Source organism: Glycine soja, chromosome 20 (genome assembly GCF_004193775.1).
Source record: "Glycine soja cultivar W05 chromosome 20, ASM419377v2, whole genome shotgun sequence".
NCBI lineage: Eukaryota > Viridiplantae > Streptophyta > Magnoliopsida > Fabales > Fabaceae > Glycine > Glycine soja.
In genome coordinates, this window is record NC_041021.1 from 44,277,088 (window position 1) to 44,293,258 (window position 16,171).

General features: G+C 31.7%; 1 protein-coding gene across 1 annotated transcript; it reads right to left on the reverse strand.

Moving 5' to 3' along the window:
• Positions 1 to 4,784: 4,784 nt before the first annotated feature.
• LOC114403622 (ABC transporter G family member 25-like) lies at positions 4,785 to 12,580 on the reverse strand. Its single transcript, XM_028366702.1, has 3 exons — positions 12,281 to 12,580; positions 11,214 to 12,063; positions 4,785 to 6,210 (listed from the first exon to the last, which is right to left on the reverse strand). The coding sequence occupies exons 1-3, from the start codon at positions 12,428 to 12,430 to the stop codon at positions 5,198 to 5,200; spliced, it is 2,013 nt and encodes a 670-aa protein (XP_028222503.1). The 5' UTR covers positions 12,431 to 12,580; the 3' UTR covers positions 4,785 to 5,197.
• Between the last annotated feature and the right edge of the window lie 3,591 nt (positions 12,581 to 16,171).

Here is a 16,171-nt window from a genome sequence, read left to right on the forward strand (position 1 = left end):
ATTAGTTTTATCAAACATAAATTTAATGTAAAAGTTAACAAATTTAAGAAAAAATACAGTAATTTGCATTATCTATATAAACTGTGAACTCTACTCGAAGCTAATAATTTAAGAAAAAAATTATACCGTTAATTAATACAAAAATTATCATTAGTTTGACTTTTAAGTTAATTATTATAAAAATTGAAAAATTTAACATATAATTATTTTTATTGAATGTTTATGTAAAATCACTTACACTGCAGTGTCTATGTTTTCTTATTATAAAAATCAACTAGTTTATCTCATATATATATATATATATATTTATATATAAAGTTGTCATAGGAAGATAATATGGAACTTTTTTTATCTTATTAATGGATAGATTATTTATTTATTTTTATTAATTTATGCTTTGATTTTTTTAGAACATCGATTATGTGGAATAAGAAGATAAAAGATATTATTTACCGACAAAAACGACCCCATAGCATTGATGAGGGGGATAAAATTGGAAAATCAATAATTATGGGGCCGATAAAACCATGTTTTAAAAAGGGAGGTTACCATAAAGATTGGTTAGGAATGAGGAATTGAAGATGCACAGGTCCATTTGAAACAAGAGGTAATTCATTTCATCTAAATGCACACAGCACATGTCAAATCAAACCTCTATTTATTTACTTCCGTAAAACTTCTGCTTGTCCCCATGTTAGAGTCTATAGTTTTGGACTTTTAAACATTCTTTTGAAATAAATACTTTTTTTTTTTTGGTAAAATGCATTTTTTTCGGATCAGGAGTTCAGGATTGTCTTCCAATTGCATGAGGTAGTACCATTTTTCATCCAGTTGTTCGTACTAACGATTTTAGTTTATAATATTTACTTATTATAGAATAAAAATTATGATGGAGATTGTACACATTATAGAAAACTGTAACTTATGTTTATATATATATTTTTTATTATAGAATGAAAGTTTTAATGGTGAAGATCGTATACGGTTTTAGAAAACCGTAGACAATCCAAATAGTAAAATTTATGTTCTCGTGGTTTCCGTTAATTAAATATTGAATAAATAATTATTTTTATCTATGAATCAATTTGTAAACTTGGAATATAAAATTCAAATTTTTATTTTTGAAAATGAAAAAAAGTACAATAAATTTATCTATTCTTTAACTTTTGTCCCGTATGGTTAATGAAATAGTTTACGTGGTATATAGAGACAAAAATATTATAAAAATAATTATTGACATAATTATTAAATAGATTAAACCAAAATGTTGGTAATTTTTCATTGAACCAAAATGTTACTAAGTTTTCATTGAATTAATTCGTTAGACTCCAAATTTCATTTCATTTAAGAGTAAAATATAATTTAATCTTCATCTTTTTCTTCCTTTTTTATCATTGTAAATATAACATTATAATAAACACTTAAAAAACTAAAAAAGCAAATATAAGTTAGAAAAAATATAATAATAAGTAATATTGATTAATAAACACTTATAATTTTGGTCTAACTCATAAAAAATGAGAAACTAAGTTAATCCTTATAAAAAATGAGATCCAACATTATGCTTATTAATCAATATTATGTTTATTATTATGCTTGTTCTAACTTATACTTACTTCCCCGTGTTTATTGCAATATCATACTTGTAATGATAAAAAAAGAAAAAAAATGAAGATTAATTATATTTTAACCATAAATAAAATAAAATTTGGGGTCTAACAAATTAGTCAAATAAAAATTTATTGATATTTTAGTTCAATCTATCCAACAATCATATTGCCAATCATTTTTATAATATTTTCGTTCTTTTGTATTATGTAGACTCTTTCATTAACACTAATAGATGAAAGTTAATAGATGAATGAATTTGTTATACTTTTTTTATTCTCGATGACTAAAATTTGAATTTTTATCTTTTAAGGATGAATTTATTAACGCTCTATACATTTAAGAATGAAGATGACTATTTATCGTTAAATATTTGTTGACTTGATCACCTACCTCAATGAAAGACAAAAGACAAACAAGACCGGGCAGGCAGGGCTATTATAAGCGGATACAGATTTTGCTTTGTTCACTCTTTTTTTTGTCTAACAGTACAAAAGGGACACAGGCCTGAAAGAGGCCCAAACATAGAAACAAAGACTCCTAAAGCTTACGAGTACACTAGGGTAATTATTTAACACATCACAATATTTACTTTGGTACATCTTAATTACATTAGGGATTAGATAATTTGTACTACAACTTATATTACAGATTACCCAATTCTTACTATAATTGGGATGCACTAAAATAAATATATTGGTATGTTAAGTAATTACCGTACACAAAAATCTAGTAAGACACCTAAATATGTATGTTCACGGAGCTGCTATTCAGGCCTCAATTGTTATTATTTTTACCATGTTTTATTTTTTGATGCCCATAGTATAGTGGATAAAATATTTAGTGTGTATTATGATTTTTTGACTCCCTCTTTTCTTTTCTTTTCAAGTTTCTGCCACCAAACCATGCACACATCCCAATATCCATTCAATTTAAGAAAGGCACTAAGCCAAACAATGCAAAAAGAAGTTGTGAAAGTACATGGAATGCATACAAAAATAAAATCAGAAGTGTATTTCTATTTATTTTTTTAGTGGAAATTTATTTCCATTATTTTATATTTTGTATGCACTTCCTATAAAACAATATTATCTTCTCTTGTGAGTATTTTTGTGTTTCTCTTTCATTTCTCCATTTACCTGTTTTGTTCCTTCTTCTATTTTTACTTACCGACTCGTTCATTCAATTTCTACAGTGAGTCACCGTCACTATTACCGCCCTTTACTCGGATGATCTTGTGTGGCATATCCTGTTGTTTCTAGCAGTGAAGGATCTTTTGCGAGTGAGGTGTGTGCATGCAAGTCATGGAATTCGATCATCTCTTTTTGCCAAAGATCACATTCGCAGATCAATCAAAGACCCTACTCTGACCAACCATCACTTGCCTTTACCAGGTCCAGACCTCGTGATCTTCATTTCTTATTCAATCAAGTCACTCACAACTTGCATTTGCCTTTGAGGCGCACAAAATACAAAATATTGGAATATTGGTGTCATCGTTTCATCTGCTTTATGTCTTTGGATGATAGGAGGCCAATTCATGCACAGGGATGGTGTCACCAGACTCCCCATCCATTGGTCGTCGTATGGGAATGCAAGTTTTATGTGGTCATTCTTTTCTTAGAAAACTCGGTTTTAAAACTGGTTCAACAGTAAGATTTCGGAGGTTTTGGTTATGACACGTACCTGAGTGACAAGTACAAGGTTATGGTCATTTTTCGTGGCACATCCATGGCTTCCTTGTGTCAACCAAGATCCATCAACTAAATCTTGACAGGCTTTTGTCAACCACAGGCAGAGACCAGTTCCTCTAATGACAAAAAAATTGTCACTAGCTTGAGTCAACTTTAAACCCTAAACACTGCTTTGTTATGCGTGTTCGTTTGTTTTGATTTCAACTAGTTTGTTTCATTATATGCATGTACTTTCTATTTGTTTTATGTTATGTTACCCTTATTTGGTAGTTGCATTTATAATGTCATTTTATTATCATATATGCATATTTTATTTTAAAAAAATATTGACAAAACAAAAGTGCACGTTTGTTTTGTAGATTCTTCTAATACAAAATGAAAACAAAAATCATTTTGTAAAAAAAAAATATACAAAATGAAAATGTGTTTCTGTTTTGAAAAATGAAAACTTCTCCATCTTCGCCTCCGTGATAAAGTAGAGCACCGGAAATCAGTGTTTGCTCGATTATCAAAGTACTTTTCAAACTCTCTAAACCTGTGGGACAAATTGAGAGAAATTTATTGAACTTTAATTTCTAATGGCTAGTAGATCTAGCGTGTTTCGTTCCACGTGTCGGATGTGATTTTCATAAGCTAATAATCATGGCTTCCATATCCCAAACATGAGTAGTTCTCTATTTTCTACATGTGTTCCAACATGCTATTCGTCCAACCAAATTTTATAGTAATGAAAACAATGCATAGATAGTACTCAAGTTTTGAATTTTTTAATTTCCCGTTTTAATCTAAGAATTTGAACTCCTTGGTTGCTCTTAATTTTTTATTTCGCATTTTGATATCTGCATTTTGATGAGATTGTTGAGTCGCTTATTAATATTATCATTATCAACTTTTGCTTGAATGGTGATGTTCCTGGGTTAACTTACATGGATGTTACTGGGTTACATGTTATTATAATATTTTTTCTTTGTTATTTGAAATGGACCAGTTTAGCTATTGATTGGGTTCATGTGTGCGTGAATTGGTGGATTTTGGTGATTGAAAAGTGGTTCTGACCTGCAACATAAAGGGGGAAAAGGGGAGAAGCAAGTCTTGAAACACTGGTGAAGTAATTTCCAAAGCTTTTAGTCACCCGAAATCATTTAATATAATTTAAATGCTTCAACGAATCATTATTTGTTGTTGTGATTTTTAAACTATAAGACATTAATATCACATCATCATTTAATAATAAGATTTGATAGAAGAGACTAAAAATGACCGACAAAAATATCATCTATCAAAACCAATCAATTTTTTGTTTAAGAACCAAATAAGAAAATCTGACAAATTTAAGAACTAAAAATATCATTAACTTTTATATAAATATAATAATAACAAAAATCATGTATATATTTGGTATTATTTTTAAAAGAAATATTGGGAGAAAATTCACAACAAGAGAAGCACATTCGTCCATATTTATATTAAAATACTCAAGAATAACATTTATATGTGATGTTTAAATTAATAATATTACTAGGAATGAACAAATACTCCGGGAAACAAACCCTGGTTATATATTTCATAGGGAAGAAATTTCCTTATTTCTTCTCTTTAACATTCTGAATACAGAATGAACTTGGAGAGCGATTTGAAATCCAAATCTACAATTACTCTTCTTTTCTCTCTTCACTTCAATTTTGCTTGTTAATTAATTCTCTAACTTTACAATTACAACAGAAAATCCTCATTCATTCTTCAATTACAGTTAGTACGAATCAACTAGCCAGTCTAGCCTAGTGTAAAAGTGGTGTGACTACTGCACTAGGAGCCAACAAATTGATCCATTCTTCTCTGCATTCAAGCTTTCCCAAAAGAACCATGCTGCAACACAGAATTTCAATTTTCAAGTTTCAACTCTTGATGCGTCTCAAGGCAAGGTAGGCCAATAATCTGTAGAACACAAACATGAAAAGCAAAACCCCAATGCATCCTAGGGTGCCAATTTGCCCCACCACATCCTCTTCAACAAACCTGCAGCCACCCTTATCACCATGATAGCAACCCAATAGATATGATATCTTCTTGCCATCCTCATACTGGATTCTAGTCAGCAGCCTATAACAGTAGAAGGTTGTGGATATATATTTGATCCAAGCCATGCAAGATGGCACCTTATGGACATAGTATCCACCTGTCAACACAAATGCTAGCATTGTCACTGCTGCCACTGTGGAAGCCTGTTTGGCATCCATTATTGCTGCACCTAAAGCAAGGCCAAGACCCTGTGACACCATCACATATCCAAGCACAACCAACAAAGTCAAGAGAAAAGCCCACAAATCAGGCTTTAATCCACCCATCCAATATGTCACAATGAGGAAAATTGTGGGAAGAATAAGCTCCATGGGCAGGTCTCCAACAATTCGAGCCATGAAATAGGAGGACAGTGTGTACATACCCGAAGCTCGCTCTTTCATGAAGATGGTGCGTTCTTGAGGGAATGCGAAAACCGAGTTGAAAGACGGGAAGACTCCCCAGAAGATGGAAATGAAGAAGAGTAGGCCGAGCCTATCTTGGATGTTCCTGTAGTCTGAGTGCCACCACATTAAGCCAGCTAATAGTGCTGCAGCAATAACTTGACAGACTCTCAGAGTGTTGAAGGATTCGTGTTTTCTTTCTTTGAGGCTTCTCTGGAGCAGAATGCTGAATTGGTAAAACCAATCTAAGAAGCCAACCCTGTTGCTACGTCTAAATTCCTTTGAGGAGTTGCTTCTCCAAGGGTGTGTGTTTTTTGTAGGAACATTAGCAGTGTCCATGCAGGCAGCTTTTACCTTGGGACCCAGTACTGTGTTGTATGAATGGATTAGGCTTTGCTTTATGTTTGGTTTATCTTTTTCACTTTGACCATCGACATGGCAAACACCTGCAGGATTCAAGGCCAAACTTGATTAATATCTTGCTCTTAGGATTTCCCCCCTCGTAAAACAACATAAAGTTCATTCTATTATCTAGTTGTATCTCTAATCTGAATAAACTAACTGGACTAATGTCAAATAAAGATATACAAACACTTTGTCAACAATTAATCTATTTTTATTATATTATATTACTCATTATATCTATATTTCTCTCCTCCCTTGCATATCACTTTCTAGTTAACCAATATTTAGCTTTTAATTGGCAAGAAGTATATATTATTCAACTTTTAAATTTAGAAAAACAATAGTAGGATACGCGACAAAGGTAAGAAGGTACTAAATGAATTTATATAATATCTTTTATAATAGTATTTACTTTTTTTTTTTATCTCTTTCTATTTCATTAATCATCCAATCACATTTTTCTCTCTCTTCTCTTCCTATCTCTCTTAGTTATATACTTTATTATATATAAAATTTATGTATGTATACAATTTCTCAACCAATAATATACAGAGGAGTAAACTATAGAAAGTGACAGATGCAGCACCACGGCGATGCCCATAAAAAATATTGTAAAATATAGCATTTAGATAGCCGGATCTATTTGGTAATATATTTATATATATATATATTGAAGCTGAAGAACCTAGAAAGTATAGGATCGGTCGAACCAGGGATAAACTAAATCAAAATATGTTAAATTCATTAAACAAGTACTAGATTATTCAAAAAGGGGTCATTAGGGGCATGAACGTGCTTAAATGAATGAAAGTGGGACTTGTAAAAGCTGACTTATGTTAGTGTTATGGTGAGTCTCCACTACGATTGGTGCTTGCACTGCTGACTGGGCCACCAGCTCCCACTTTCATTTGCATAATATTAATGTAGCTATTTACTTTTATTTCAAAACACCCTTCTGCCATCAGACTTCACTTTTCGAGAGAAAATGTTTATATGGATGTAAAGCAACCCAACACGTGTAGCTCCCTAACAGATCCTAAGATAAGAGATTCTAAAAAAGTGGGAGGAAAAGAGAAAAAGAAACAAAGTGAACTGGAAAAGAGAATCACAGCAAAATTGGCCAGATCATTGTCAAAGAAGTGAAGCTCAAGTTTTTTTTTTTTTTCATATGTAATGATGAATACGGAACAGCCCAGTCCCCAAGACCATGTTCTAGAGTAGGTCAAGAATAATTTATACGAAAATTCAATTTTTGTTTTTAGACTTCAATATTTTACAGTTTTTTCTACAATTTTTTTTAATAAGAAAGAAAAATATTTTCTCTCTTCCCGTTTTTTTAATATAAAAAAAGATATAGAGCATGGATACATTAGGAGTAAGAATATATAACTTTATAGGAAATATTATCAACGTACCAGTTATATATGGAGAGCAATCCACAGTACCAAACATAGAACATTGACTATATAGATCCTAATTAAACACCAATTTAATAACTCTTATTAATGTTATCAAATTAAAATAGGTAAACTCTTGAAAATTTCATAAATTTAACTCGTAGGCTTAATTCATAGACTTCTAAAAGTCCATTTCATATAAAAACAATAACAAAATATCTACAAATAATATATCAGTTAAACATTTCAACAATATAATAAAGCAAAATATTAAATTATAAATTTCATAATATTTAAATAACCAAGTCTACTAATGCATCACTACTAGATAATAATTTGCAGATGTTATAGTAATAGTAGATCATTCTCATCGAGAGTTTGATGTTATTAAAGAACAAGAGTCTAATGTTATTAAAGGTGATAATTTTTTTATTCGGGAACAACATACTAAATAAAGGTATGTTGAATATTAAATAGATAGAAAATAATTTAAAATGATTTATATTTTGGTCTAATTTTTTTTTAACTTACTGACTTATTAACTCGATGGTAAACTCAAGAATCTATCAAATTTACTTTAAAGTTTATAGAGTTTATTAAAAAAGAGAATTTACGTATAAATCAACTCGCAGAAAATAAGTGAATTCATAAACTCATAAAAATTAACGAATTAACTCTAATAATCATATCTCTTATACTTTCGAAGGGTTAACATCCTCCGTAGAATACAAGATACCAATCTTTGGTAAATTGTGAACTATTCACTAAATTTTTTAAGGGCAGACAGACAGGGATTTAGTGTGCCACCTTTCCCAGGTGCTCTTTGCTTTCTTTTATTTTTTTTACCTCAGTTTGATGGTTTCTCTCGCTATCAATGTCGTCATCACCTCCTCCACCTTAATATCCACATTATCATCATGGTCCCAAGAATCAACGAAAAAGGTTAAGAGAGGCACATACCCCTGATAATCTTTTAGTGCCAAAGGTGTTGAACCCCATATAAGATAAAAATACCTAGTCAAAGAGCACTTACCATACAGTTATTTGTAAGTTAATTAATTAGAGATTGTGCTTAGTGATATCACCAACCTATCTAGTAACAATACTAAAAGAAGCAAACGGAAGCACGTATAAAAAGGCCAGTTATCTACAACTCAAAGACTCCAGTCCACTACCTAAGCATTTCCAACTTTATACCATATGCACGTTCTCTTTTGACCAGCCACAAATAGCTTTGGTCCACATGGCAGGCGTTTTCAACGACAATTACTCTAGTCTACTCTAGTTACGTTAGTCTTTCAACAGATGCTTAAGGTTGTAAATAATTCAGAGAGCTTATACTAATTATGCTCATATCTTATAAAGCAAGTTATATCTTTGCTATTATACGTTTGAACTTGACAAATAAACAAAGAAATGGGAAATAAAGACGTTTAGTTGAAAAGGTTTCTTGGGCAAAGAAGAACAAAAACGAAAAGAAATTAAAGAAAAGAGAAACATGTAAAATAATCCAATGAAGTTTGAAAACAGAAAGCGGTTTATGGTCTATGGTTTGTGATAGCAAAACACGTCAATATGAATGCATCTGCACTCCAAGAGGTTACTTTGTATCCTAATAGTAATCTATTGTCCTCATACAAGCTCAACCCAAATGCCTATTTTCGACATCACAACAAAAGTATTTTTTATTCTGATGTTATTCTTTCCAAAGATATTAGATCAACTTGTTCCTGTTGAAAAGGATATGGTTGATGGTTCTAGTAACAAGGGGCCATGCCTGCATAAGTCCATGAACGCATGATACGCGTCCATGCTATTTTTCTTCCAATTTTGGAATATATCCGGACCCACATAAAAATTGGCACCAAACTGAATTTGATTGGGAATTGGAAACTCATATCACTTGCTTTTAGTTTCTTAAATCATCCTTTTCTGTTTCCTAAGATGGGCTTATAAGCTTAGTTTTCACTCTTCTAAGGAGATCTATCTAATCACTTGATATCCCTAATTAGTTCCCTCCATATACAAAATTAATGTGTCCAGCTTATAAATTCCAAATACTTACGTGGTAAATATGGACTTAAATTTTCTTATCAAATTGCTAGTAGCTTTAAAGGGAAATTTTGCATGCCTCACTGGAGGAAGCAATGATTATGATTTTAGTTTGGCCAGGAAGTAACGGTATTGAGTGATGAAAAAAAGAGAGGAAAAACCAGAAGCATATATAAGGAGTCAAATCAGGTTGGTCCCAAAAAAAGTAAAACTAACTGGCTATACAAGAAAGGCAGGGAAAAGTAGAGCCAACGACAGACAGTTCCAAAAAAAGAGGACACGTGGTAAGCATCAACGATTTGTTTAAATAAAGCATCCCAATATTGATGCGAAAACAAAACCCATTACGTATCTAATCGATTTGCTCCACTCAAGCTACCTCAGAAATCTTTATCTTTCTCTCCTCCCTTATACCTAAAATATACCTTTAATAAATAAAAAAAATTATTACACCAAGCAAAAAATATAAAGAAAAGTAAAAAATATAATAAGCAATGTCATGTTAAAAAAAATATTCTTTACACACACACTCGATTTCACCACTACCACAGTACGAATGGCCAACTCATTAAAAAAAACAAGTGGACCACAAAATTTTTTTAACTACATCCTATTATGTTGTAGGAGTGATCCGAATATTAGAGTGATGGCTACTAAATTTCCACTAAAGAGACTCATCAAGAAAGGAAAAGGAGTTGGGAAGAAATGAGAAAGTAACATTTGATAAGTCTTATTATTCGCGAGAATCCGCAGAATTTTAGTTATAGAAAATATAATATATTTTACTTAATATTTAAAATAATAAACATTAAATAATTTTAATATTTTAATATAATAATTATTTTTTTGTATTTTATAATGGTATCATAAAAACACTTGTCAGCATTTGTGATGTTTTATTAGAAAAGTGATGATATGTAGATACTTTTATATATTATATACTATTAAACATTTATTATTTATCTCTAAATCTATTTTTGTAATATCATATTATTTATTATATCTACAATATTTTTCATCTTTCTTCTTTAGTGTTAAGCAATTAAAATTTTGTAAGTAAAATTAAGTTTGGATCAGCATAAGATTTAGATATAAAAAGTTTAACTTAAGTAGGATGTTTGAATATTATATAAAGTTGTTGTTACTAATATTTTATTTCTATGGATAAAATTTAAAAGAAAAACAAGACCCGGATATACCAAGAAAAAGGGCCTTAATAACTAGGAAGAAACCCCAAAATGAGTGGAAAAACCTAGTTTTGAGTATGGACTAAAATATCAGGCAATCATAGCAAGAAGCAACAGAGTGTTACATTATATGATGTCTGCCACAGTATGTTGTCCAACTTAATGTCCAGAATGACGTTCATTAATTAGTTTTATGAACACACACTCACCCATCATGCCCATATTCTAAACATTCTATACCCCACACAATGACACTACAACACACTACTACTATATCATATCAACTTATCAACCTCGCTGCCAAATTAACACTAATAATTCACACAAACATAAACCGACACAAGTAGTTGTAAGAAAAACAAGTTAAAACCGTAATTCATTACAGAAACGGTTAAAACGATGACGTACCGTTAGCGAGATCGAGCAGAAAATCAGCCGGATTCATCGGAAAAGACGGCGCGAACCCGACCGACTGAAAGTAGCGCATGGCGTCGCTTCCTTTGCCAAAGTACAAACACTGTCCCTCCGTTAGAACCACAACTTTGTCGAACATCTGGTAGACGCGGCTCGAGGGCTGGTGCACCGATGTAATTACCGTTTTTCCCTTCTTCGCCAGCGAACCGAGCGTCAGCACGAGGCGGTGCGCCGCCGTGGAGTCCAAGCCGGAGGTAGGCTCGTCCAGTATGAGGAGGGAAGGGTTCACCAGCATCTCGTGCGCGATGCTCACGCGCTTCCTCTCCCCGCCGGAGACGCCGCGGATGAAGCTGTTTCCGATTATGGTGTTCTCGCACTTCCCCAGCCCTAGCTCCGCGATCGCCGCCTCCGCCGCCGCTACCTTCTCCGAGCGCAGGAGCGCGCGCGGGAGCCTCAGCATCGCGCAGAACACGAGCGTCTCGCGAACCGTCAAGTGAGGGTAGAGAATATCGTCCTGTGTGACGAAACCGGTTCGCCGGAGAACCGGTTTGGTGAGTTTGCTGGAGTTTGCGAGGATTGTTCCGGTGAGGCCGGGTCCATGGAGCCTCCCTGCGAGCGCGTGAAGGAGCGTCGATTTTCCGCTCCCTGATGGGCCCAGCACCGCTAAGATCTCCCCTGGCTGTGCTATCCCCGTTACTCCTTTTAATATAGTTCGCTCCTTCGGTGCTCCCGCCCTTGATCCTTGATCTGACGGTGATGATTCGTGCGGCGTAAAAAATCTCTTGATGCTCCCTCCGCTTTTTTGTTTGTCCTCTATCTTCAATCGGTATGCCACGTCCATGAACTGCGTTGCATGAAAACATATTAACACATTAAAATTAATTAGTCCCTTGAATTGGATTCATTTTTTCCACGAAAAAAGGAAAAAGTAGTGGGTGAGGGAAAGGAACCGTAGACCGAGTCAAACTCGTGATGGCTCGGTGAAATGATCAAGATTAATAATACTAGTACCAGTACGTTTATTAATTAGTTATTGTGTGTAATAATGTAACAATAAATACCTTAAGAGTGATGGGGTAAGAACAAGACAAAAAAGGAGAGAGGTCACGCGATTCTTGAGGGGTGTGTTTGGGATGAGGATTGGTGTTAGAAGAGTCTCCATTAGGAGTTTCTACACCAGCAAACGCTGCCGTTGATGTTGGTGTTGACATTATTGTTTTTGCTTTAGTTTGGTGTTATTTTCCACACGGGTAGGACAAAAAGAGAGGAGGGAGTTTGGAAAAGAGGGGTATGGGGTGAGAGGTAGAAGTAGAAGGTAAGTGTGTTAGGAGTGAATGAATGAAGTGAGAGGAACAAGGGATAGGAATACAATGGGGTATTTATGGAGGGATCAGAACCCATGGCACTGCCACGTTAAAGTAGAACTACCAATTTGGAATTGCTACGTGGCAATCATATACATGCAGTTGGCATGGTGCTATGGTCCACTTTCTCTTCTTCATACCTTTTTCTTTCTTTTATTATTATCTCTTTCTTTTTCTCCCCCAGTTTTTTTTTTCTCAAATAAAAAAAGTAGCACCGATCATAAGTTGGATTTTCCCCTTCTTTATTGGAAAGAAATTAAGAAAATACATTAAGTACGTAGCTTCAACAGTTGTGCTCAATTTGTAAATGGTAATTGACCATATGCATGGTTTTATAGTGGTATTTTTAAATCATCAAGAAGCCTACGTAATTCATTATATTTAGCGAATTGTTTAAGTTTTTTTTAACTAGCATAATTAGTATATTCATACACAAGTTTCGATTATGTGGACAGACTATATATGAAACTATTAGATTAATCTATAGTATAAAGTTTAATTAGGCTTAAAATTTATTGTTTCTTCCAAAAGAATGTAATATTATGTAAGAATCCAACTTAAATATTTTTCTTATAAACTCTGCGTAAATTGTGAACCAAATTATTCTCATTTGATTGGAAAACTGTTTATGTTGGATGGTAGGAAGTGAACTAGGATCGATGCAGAGAATTAAAGTGCATGAATAAAGGTGAAGAAGCGTGAGTTGCATTTGAGAATCTTAAATACTAGTAGTTTAGTACTACTGTTCCAAAGTTGAAAAAATGTATTATACAGGTATGGTAGACAGGCATCTGCTGTTGCTGTAACTGTTGGCCATTGCCAGCACGAGATGAATTCATCAGTATTGCGGGATATTTTTTGGATCTCGATTTTCTGCTCTTTATAATAAACATATCGTATTCTATATCATATCCCTTTATATATATATATATATATATACACGGAAATAGGGTGGCTCCAACATGTGCCACGAGCAATTAGTAGGATACCCACTTTGAACTTGTAGCAACACATGTATGGTCTTCTCTTCTTCACAGTGGTTCGTACAAAAGTCAAACATACATTCATTTTAGGATGTACGTAGCATACTTTCGTTATACAATCTTCTGCGTAATTGATTCTTTTTCTGGTTTGGGGGTACAGTGGTACACTATGTTTGACGAGCAGCAATTCCTCAAAGCAAATTTAGAACATTTAAATAGATATAACTGTGAAAAATTACGAATGCATTTTTTCATCAAAATCACATGACTGGTCAGATGATGGTACTGAAAATTGGTTTCGAATAACAGGACTGTATAACACAACACATTTCCAACTAATAAAACATCTTTTTAAGTGTTTGGTTAATCAATGTCCTAAGAACATTATTTAAAGAATTAAAAAAAATTATTTATTATAGAAGAGTATAAAAAAAAATCATGAATAACTCAATTTTATACATTTTAATAAAAAAATTCTTTTAATTTCTTAATTAATGTCCTTAATTAACATTTTTCTTTTTCTAAAAAAGAAACACTGATATTATAGTGTGTTTCCATATAATCAAAGTTTTTGTAAACATTAAAAAATGTGCAATTTTATAAAACTTCAAGGATATCAATAGAGCTTACTCTTTTTTTAATTATATACTCACATATCATGAATTAAAGAGAGAATTAAAACCAAATTGTATACCCTAATGACGGTGTAGGATCCATTTTTATTCAGTTAATTAGAAAATATAGGAGAGTTATTTACTGCTTATAAACAATTATCCTCGCTATGATTGTTAGAGCTTACACATTCTTTATAAAAAAAATTATAGGAAATAGTTTTCATAGTCATATCTAATGAGATTAATAATCTCTTAAAAGATATGCTTTTTTTCCTTAAAGAATCGACCTCTTAAAAGACATTATATAAATGAACCAAATGAATCATTCAAAATAAAAGTCTAGTTGACCTAAAGAAATTTCCAATTCCATGAAACTAATAAGAAAAATCTAATAGAGATTTAAAACACACACAAAAATTAATTTAATGAGAATTTTTTACTCAAGATTTTAGTCCAAAATTTTATTTAAAGAAAATCTATAATTAATAATAATAATAATAATACATTATGAGTAAAAAATAAAGTATTTTTTTATAAAATTAATGGGCATAACATAATTAGTAATAATCGTCATAGACTTATTTATAATACTGTTATATTTTTCTCTAATCTAATATTATAAAAAGTATTACTTTTGCTTCTTCTTTTTATTGTTTCGCACTTAATTTTTATACCCTGATTTTATTTTAAAAACCATTTCATTCACTTTTTAAAAATAGGTAAAATAAAAATATAAAAAAATGTAAGAATAATATCATGCGTGACAATATCTTCTTCAGCAATTTGAATTTTCAATCATGTATATTCTCACGGCCCATGATTAAATGAATGAAGAACTCAGTTATATCATAACCAGAGGTATATAGCACATAACAGTCAAAGCCCACAAATATGAGAATTAATCAATTAGATAGATCCATTGGTGTTTATTTCGGCATGTTGGTGAGTTCAACGTTCGAGTAATGGATGTCCTACCAACCATAACCCACCTTCTATTTGCATGAATATGACTTCAGGGGCGACCATGAAACCAAACCTTTGAAGCGTTTAAATAATCTACGTGTATGCTTATATTCTTTATGCATATATATTTGAGTTCAGCAGGACCTAAGAACTATAGCTAGCGTAACGGGAAAATGTATTAAAAAGCCATTTAAAAATTACTTACTTTCATGTTTAATTATTAATCAGACTAGATTTCGATCATAATATTAGGGTTTTTAAGGAGTAAGTTATAGGACTTTTTGCAGATTAAATTGAATTGGTTTTGAGGGGAAAAGAAATTATCTGAACCAATTAATTATTTTTAGTGATGTTAATTGCTCATTTTTTAATCACATTAGTACAAAATATTCAATAACTTTACCTATGATTAATTTTTATCATAAATTAATTGACCACCTTTAATAAAATGATTTCCTTCCAATCATGTTTTTTCATCTATAAAACTTATTAGTATGTTGACTGCACATTTAATTGTTTTGATCTTAAAATTTAATTTTATTTATTTATTTGAACTAATTTTTTTTCAAAAGATTTTATCTTTAGCTACATAATTTTTAAAATAGTTATTATAAAGTAAATAAACTTAACATATATGTCAAAGGAATAAATAGTAATTCACACATTAATCTGATATCAAACATTATATCCCATATATAAATAAGAACATAATTCAAAATATAAATTTAAATTGTAATTAGCGGAAAATAATCTTACAATCTCTCAAAAAACAAATGGATAACAAATAAAAAATTCCAGGTTATAAAATCTTAAAAAAAATATTTAATTATTAATTATTGAATAATCTTAAATACATAATATAGTTCAATTTAATTTAAATGGGATTGATCTTCAAAATAAAAACCAAATTTTGATTCAGTCCAATTATTTTTTTTTTCAATTTGTTTAGTTTTCAATTTGGTTATTACAGTTTGCATTAGATTGAATCAGTAGACAAACACTCGTAATAAAGATTGAATCCGTAGCAT

Coding starts and splice junctions, on each gene's coding strand:
- LOC114403622 (XM_028366702.1), bottom strand. CDS start 12,430: ATGTCAACACCAACATCAACGGCAGCGTTTGCTGGTGTAGAAACTCCT. Junction 12,064..12,280: donor CTTACCCCATCACTCTTAAG/GTATTTATTGTT, acceptor CATGCAACGCAG/TTCATGGACGTGGCATACCG. Junction 6,211..11,213: donor TCTGCTCGATCTCGCTAACG/GTACGTCATCGT, acceptor TGAATCCTGCAG/GTGTTTGCCATGTCGATGGT.